This window comes from Cupressus sempervirens, chromosome 7 (genome assembly GCF_028749045.1).
Source record: "Cupressus sempervirens isolate cs-2001-9-10 chromosome 7, ASM2874904v1, whole genome shotgun sequence".
Taxonomy (NCBI): domain Eukaryota; kingdom Viridiplantae; phylum Streptophyta; class Pinopsida; order Cupressales; family Cupressaceae; genus Cupressus; species Cupressus sempervirens.
Window position 1 is genome coordinate 149,733,942 of NC_143124.1, and position 7,959 is coordinate 149,741,900.

Below are 7,959 nucleotides of genomic sequence, written 5' to 3' on the forward strand. Positions count from 1 at the left end.
AGCAGTAACTAAAATACTGAGGGTTCAGAAATTAACAGTAAAGTTCTTGTTAATTTTTAACAATGTTGTATGAATAGTTGTGACTGAAATAAGTTGCTAACGTTGATGATGAGTATACATAGTTGAATAAAATGTATTTCCTAGATCAAAGAACAACAAATCATGTGATGTCACATCAGCACACCAATTAAACATAACATAGTCTGCAACTGTTCTCATTTATTTTGGGCCATTTTGTACACTTTGATAGAAAGCATGCACATCATATTTGATGATGTGGCCCAGAACTCTTAGTTATAATCACAGGACTTGCCAATTAAGCTGCTGCAAAAAATGTGGTGATTTGAAATTTCCACATAAGATTTGAGAAAAGCAAATTTAGAATGCTCAACTTCTAGATCTTTTCTGCTAATCAACTTACCACACATTAACAATATTAACAGACCATTATATATTTCATTTATTCTCCACATTACAACATTCACCAGCACTCCTCTTTTATTGTCTGTCCAACATAGAATTATATAACAGCTGATGAATACTCAATTCTTTTCTAAAGTAATACTTACTACATTTCATTCACACATGCATATTGTTAACAGACATATCAGCGAAAAAATCTAACCAAAACTGTAAATTTGCTATTGCTGGTTTTGTCAAGGTTGTGACTGCCAGGGTGGAGCGTTTGTGCAAGCACTAACTATTCCAGAAGTGCCAACAATTGGTTAAAAGCTTCCACTACTCTTCCCTCTTGGCCTGTCACTACCATTGTTTTCTTGCCTCTAAATCTAGAGGCATAGTTGTATGCACAGCACCCTGCATTTTGACAAAACACACCTATATATACAACTTTCCTCTTCTCATCATAATACAAAATATAGGTTGGATCTCGAATCTTTAAGAGATTAGACCCGGCCTCCATCTCTGTGACCATAAGACCAGGAAATTCCAAAGATTTTACTGTTGGCTTCACAAAATTGATCACCGTACCTTGTATCTCCATTTCGCTTGGACATTCCTACAAATCAAATTGAATGCCAAACATCCAGTCATAAACATGAACATTTTTAGAATAATGAAAATTCTGAATTCAAAACAATTTTTATCACCTTCATAGACTGAATACAAGGTTTAAGAGCTGATATGGTGTCGTATTCAAGCTCTAGTCTTTCCAATCTTTGCACTTTCTCCAAATTTGGTATACCTGGCACTTTCAAGCCTATTTTCAGCGTCTTCAAAGACTTACAGTATTCCAAACCTTCTATTTTGTCAACTTTAGGGCAAGCGCTAACTCTAAACTTTTTTAGTGAAGCCAAGTATATGAAACTTGGAAGCTCGTCTATCTCTGGACAGTCGGATATTTCCAGTTTCTTGAGGTTTACGAGACTAGCAATACACCTGATGTTCTTCAGAACTTTGCAATTGCATATATCTAGAATCTTCAGTGACACTGGAAGTGTCTCTATCTCCATTAAATGGTGATTCCACCAGATTTCTAGAGTGTCAAGACTGGGGCAACAATCATTGGAAATAAACATCCTGGAAATTTCTTTGTAGTCTTCTGAGTCTGTTTTCTTACGTTTTTTATTTGAAGAAGCAGTTCCAGCATCAAAAGTCACTTCACTGACAGAATTTACTATTGACATATTTATCAACGAGCATAATCTTCCAGAGAAATTTAGCAAGCTTGACAACAAAAAACTCTCAATTGTTAGTGAATTTAAGTTGCCCAGTTCACCAATGTTTGTTGGTGAACCCCTTAAACTGGTACAGCCTTGTAGATCCAACACTGTCAGGGATGCCTGATCTATGATTTGACGAGGCAAATCTTCGAGTTCCTTGCAAAAGCTGAGGTTGAAATACTCGAGCTTCCTCATGTACTCCAGCATATCCAATTTCAGTTTAATCTTTTCACAGTACTTTAAATTAAGAGATTTCAGGTTTATCAGCTGCTTGAATGAATCTGGCAATGTCATCAACTGTTTACAAAACTCCATATCAATAGTCTGCAAGTTTATTAAATCACCGAAACTATCAGGTAATGAACATAGCATTTCACAGCCTGCTAAGTTAAGATATTTTAGGTGTATCAGCTGCTTGGAAGAATCTGGCAATGTCCTCAAAAGTTGGCAATTCTGTAGAGATAAATGCTGCAAGCTTAGTAAATTACCAAAACCAGCAGGCGGTGAAGACAGCATTGTACTACTTGATAAAGCCAAAAACTCAAGTGACTGGAGGCCACATAAGTCTTCTGGCAAACTGCCACCATTAAAGTTACAGTCAATCTTTTTCAAGTACTTAAGGCGTCCCACTGAGCTTGGAAGTGATTGCAATTTACTCCTACCAAATATAATAAGCTCTCTCAATTGCAACGGAGGCTGCAGGCAACCAATTTTATATTCAATTCAATTAAAAAAAGCATAGAGTATTGTTTGTAAGTATAATTCTTCAAGAAGAAAAGAAATACGTACATCTGCATTGCACTCCCATAATTCTTCCAGCTCATTAGCACCCGAAAGCTCTAAAACACTTAAATTTCTTAGTGAAAGCCATGATGGAAAGCTTTTATGAGGAAAGTTTTCCCAGCGGAGCCACACGAGATCTTCAGAAATTGATGCAAACTCTTCTGTGAACTCATTTCCTCTGACAAAAAGAATTTGTAATTTAACAGACAATCTAGGGATTTTAGATCGTCTCTTTGAAGTTCTCATTAGTGGATGCCTGTGCTCTTTGAACTTGCAAAAAGCATCAGCACTTTGAATACCTCGAATTGGCTTTCTTTCCTGAATGAACAATTCAGAGATACAAAGCTTGTCAATCAAAAGTCAGTGAAAGCAGAGGCAGACATACAGTGACAAATTAGTGTTTCAGCGTAAACAGTCTTGTGTGCTAAGCTTTGTTTGTTTAGATATGTGAATATTATTGAAACAGCATATTTTCAGATGATCCACTTAAACAATAGAAGCATGTGTTTTTAAACTCATTTGTAACACCTTTGGTTATCAATAAGTAAGAAAAAATTGCAATTAACACACACACACACACATATCTGCCGGTATCAACCTTACCAGGGAATTTGGGTTTATCTGCTCTGGAGACCAAATACGATATGACGAGTGTTTACTTGCAATCACTCTTCCCAGATCTCTAAGATGGTCATGCATCCTTATCTTATCTGCATAGGAGGAGCTTTGCCCAGGGTAGACTGTTTGAGGGACCAGCTCCACAAGACATTTATTTACAAGTGTTTCTAGACCATTTGCACCACTCCAACCTGATCCATCCCACACTGCTATGGCCCTGCTTTTATTTTCTCCAATTAGAAAACATGCCACGTCCAAGAACATCTCTTTCTCTTCCTCATCAAGTGCATCATAACTAACTTGTAGCCTCTGTTTGATGTCGGTAGGCAATATTCTTGATAGTTTTTTCAATTGGGATTTCCAGTTATATTTGGAGTTGATGCCATATAACTGTCCCCCAAATACCTTCAGTGACAGAGGCAAACCATTGCCTGCCTTAAGGAATTTTTCAACTAGAGATTTAAATCCAGCGGGTGGGGAGGGCTGCAAGAAGGCGTGCCAGCAGAAGAGCTTCTCAGCGTATGACCTGTTGAGTCCTGGCATTTTATAAATACATGTGAGACCCCATGAAATAAGAACTCCCAATTCCCGTGTTGTGACAATGACAATGCTTTGGGATCCAAGATTGTCATTATTTGGCAACAGGGTGTTCAGGTGGTCGATGTGATCAACGTCATCCAAAACTATAAGCACCCGATGAGAGACCAATCGATTTGCAAGAATGGCCTTGCCTTCATCTACATGATCAAATGGCAAATGATTGACACCAAGGTCCCTCAGAAGCTTTTTCTGCTTCTTCACTAGAGCATTCCTTGATGCTGCATCTCGCACATCAAAAACAAAGCTGCATCTCTCGAAGTATGAAAAGTTCCTGTTGAATAGCTCTTTGGCCAGTGTGGTCTTACCACTACCTCCCATTCCCACGATCCCCGTAATCTGCACTCTCTCTTTACTTGCAACAGATTGGAAGCCTTGTACAAGCTCATCCAATCCCTGCGGATGCTCTGCTACTGGCAATGATACCGATTTCAAGACTTTGATTACACAATTCATAATATTTTTCAAAACTCTGCCCTCATCCCTGACATTTTGAATCAAAATTTTCAAATAAAATAAAAACATTATATTCTGCTTAAATAGTGTCGACAAAATAGAATCTAAATATATTCAATAGAAAAGATTTCAGACTAAGCATGGAAGAAAAATACAAAACTTGTTAAGAGATATGTGATAAAAAGCCATGTCTTTAAGGATTTAGTTATGTGGGTTTAGGACTCTCTCTTTAAAGATAATATATAAAATAGCTATACAACTGATGTTAAGAATACAGTTGGATTAGGTTAGTGATAGAACAGTTCGATTGAGTCTTCTAGGAAGAGTGCCTAAACTTAAATATAGGATACCCTGTGCTTGGTTGGAAAGATGAATTGTAAAGATTGTACAGCTCGGTTTTTTAATTCTACAATTACTTAAGATTTGAGTTTGAAATACATACTCATTATTGTTAACCTGGTAGCCGGAATAGAATGACATGTTGTAGAGTGCCCTTTTCCAGTCGTCAAGCTTTTCTGGGGAGTATTTTCCTTTCTTACAATGCTCTGAAAAGGCATTAGCATACGTACCTTCTCCTCGATCAATCCATCTGAGGTCAGAGGGCTCAATATGATAGAAAATAGGAATGATTTTAGCACCAGTTTTGAGCATGAAGGATAGCTCAGCCAAACACCAGGGGGATTGAGCATAGTTGGGAGAAAAAATGGCAATGTGAAGGGTAGCACTACTTATGGCTCGCTGTATTTCTGCTGGCATGACATCACCAGGCTCAAGAGCTTCCACATCAAGAAACACATGCAATCCCATGGAATGAAGTTTATGGTAGATGGCAGCAGCTAATGTGTGTTTGACATCACTCCCACGATGATTAATAAATATATCGCAGGGCTCTGTTGAGGTAGATTCATAGCAAGGTGCAATTTCATCAAAAGCATTTTCTTGCTGAGATTGATGTTGCTTGGATGTGGAAGAGGAAGCCATTTCCTTTGTGAGAAACTCAAAGGAACGCTGATTAGAGGAAGCAGAGGCGTTCCCGTTGCTGTGAAGCAAAGGATTCCAGAGGTAAATAGACACAAATAGTCCTAGGGAAGTCTAGTAATATATAGTGCAGAAGATATTTCCTAATACAAATTAGTCGAAGTCAGAAAAGATTTTTTTCCCAGATCTAAATCAAGACAAGACACCTGCGAAGGGAATGAGTCAAGCCAAGAAAATTGTTGCGGACGAGACTTTTCTATATGCAAATTAGTCCAAGTGATGTTAGTAATCCTGTTGAAGAAAATTTTCGAGACGAATAAGTCAATCAATCAATCAACACGTGTCTTGACGCATCCAGCATAGACAGAGACAACTGCACTCATAAAGACTCGCAAGCTTTTATAACATTATATAAGAGGGGCCCAAATTACTGGCCGGCTAGTGTAAATTCAAATTTGCCCATCCTTTTTGATGTTTGTTTTTTAAAGAAATTTCTTGGCAATGAATGTTTGGGGTCCATGCATGGAAGATCTCGTCATTGCTGTATCCAATTCACACGCTTAAAGCCACCAGTAGACTAGGAAAACCAAAGCTCCTGTTCACACCATAAAGGGAATAATGTTGTTTATGATATTAGCTATCTTAAAAACTACTAAAGATCATTAGACTTATTTTTGATAGATTTTTAAAAGAAAAGTAGGAGACAAAAAGTGATTAGATTATTATCAGATTCCTAATTTGACCCACTTTCAAAAAGTGGGAGAAATTTAGTTGTCAAGTTATTAGATCTTTTTGGGTCAAATTACTAGATTTTTACTAGGTCAGATTTTTGACAAATATATCTTTAATAATTCTACTAGAAAAATATATTAAAGATCATTAGACTTATTTTTGATAGATTTTTTTTAAAGCAAAGCGGGAGACAAGTTATCGGATTATTATTAGATTTCTAATTTCACGTACTTTCGAGAAGTGTGAGAAATTTAGTTGTCAGGTTATTAGATTTTTTTGTCAAATTATTAGTTTTTACTAGGTCAGATTTTTGACAAATACATCTTTAATAATTCTATTAGATTATGAGGTTTAGTCTTTTTATTAGATTATTAAAGTTATTTATAATATTAATTTAGTTTAAAAAAAAATTGTATTAAAGATTATTAGGTTTTCCATCTTAGATGTGAAATAGATAGATGGACTATCTTGGAAAAACAATGGGAGGAAAGAACTACTTATTCTTCAAAAAAGACAAACTTTCTAACTGGTATTTCATCATAAAATGTGTCACATATGAAGATTTTTTAAATGAATTTGAAGATACTTAGAAGGTGGATAGTCTAAGAGCTCTTTGAGGAGACACAGCTTCATAGTCTACAAATTTCTTAGTTAAAATTTATACTAAAAGCGCTGACATAGAAAGATTTCTCAATATAAATAAATTTTAAATTAAAAATAATCAAGACACTACCCCTTGGGATGGTATCATCCTTCGTGAATGGAAAAGACTATTGGTCCCAACACGATGGGGATCAATCAAGAAAGTTCCACTACAATTGGCCGGTTTGAAGTCTATTGGCAACCTCCATCATAGGCATTTTGAAGCTCAATTTCTATGGGGCTTCACGAGGAAACCCAAACAAGTTGGGTTTGAGGGTATGTATTCGAGACTGTTAGGGTAATGTTATAGCACTTATAGCCTCTTCCTTATTTGAAGGAACCAATGATATTGTAGAAGCACATGCTTTTCATTGGACTAATACTTGCCAAGAAGGGTGGGTACCATTGTCTGCACATTGAAGGAGATTCTTTGGTCATCATTAACGCTTGCATCAAAAGATAAACACATTCATGGAAACTTAGTTATATTCTAAATCAAATTTGGAGATTACTAGATCAATATCAGGAAGTGTATCTTTCACACACTTCAGGAAGAGAACAAAGTTGTTGACCTATTGTCAAACTTGGGCTGAGACAAGGTAGTAACATCAACATTAAACCTGGCCCATTTCATTGTAGAGAGTTTTGAACTTCAAGAAATGATTAATGCAGATGAAGGTGTATAGTGGGAGATATTAAAAGGTACTTTGGAAGTACAATTTCCCACCCAACAATTGTCATTCTCCTTACTCATTGATTGTCATTCCTTGCATTTAGTATCCGTAGGGACAAGTGGAGTCCTTTGCATGTATTACTTATGTAAAGCTTCGATACTCTAAAGTTTTGTAATGAGCAAGAATATTGGGTTTTCTTACCAATTCTTTCTTGATTGAGCTCTTGAATCAATTTATTAATATATATTAAATTCAGTGGCTCACCCACTTTTGCCTTTAAAAAATAAAAATAAAATTAAGACATAAAAAAAAAGCAATATGTGGTTCATACTTGTCAACAAAATATATGCCAATATAGCTCACAAGCATTACTCTTAGTTTCAGTATCACACATTTGAATCTATTTACTTTGGAAATAATAGCATATTGTTAGATTTTGATTTTAGCTTAGTTAGAGACAATAGATATGAAGAATCTTTAAGCTTCTAAAAGTAAATTAACTAATCACACGATGCTTATTCTTAGAAATCTTTCAATTTTGGGCATTTGTTTAGGCCCCATTGTTTAACCTATATAATCTTTAAAGTTAACTCTTGTCATCTTAATATCAAAATAGTTACTAAATTTTCTTTATTAAGGATCAAGGATATATTTATTGCAACACTGTAGACTAATGTTTTAGTGCTTCTCAACAAAAAAGTGCTTAGCATATAAGGATTAATAGGCATTAAAACCATATAGCAACTTTAGTTATTACAAAATGTATCAAAAATAAAATCCTTACAACCCATTTTAAA

At 35.7% G+C, this 7,959-nt stretch overlaps 1 protein-coding gene across 1 annotated transcript; it reads right to left on the reverse strand.

Moving 5' to 3' along the window:
* Positions 1–427: 427 nt before the first annotated feature.
* On the reverse strand, positions 428–5,249 carry LOC149545966 (disease resistance protein Roq1-like). Its single transcript, XM_089790914.1, has 5 exons — positions 4,579–5,249; positions 3,069–4,164; positions 2,472–2,783; positions 1,110–2,378; positions 428–1,018 (listed from the first exon to the last, which is right to left on the reverse strand). Exons 1-5 carry the CDS (start codon positions 5,115–5,117, stop codon positions 701–703), a joined length of 3,534 nt encoding a protein of 1,177 aa, XP_089647040.1. The 5' UTR covers positions 5,118–5,249; the 3' UTR covers positions 428–700.
* Between the last annotated feature and the right edge of the window lie 2,710 nt (positions 5,250–7,959).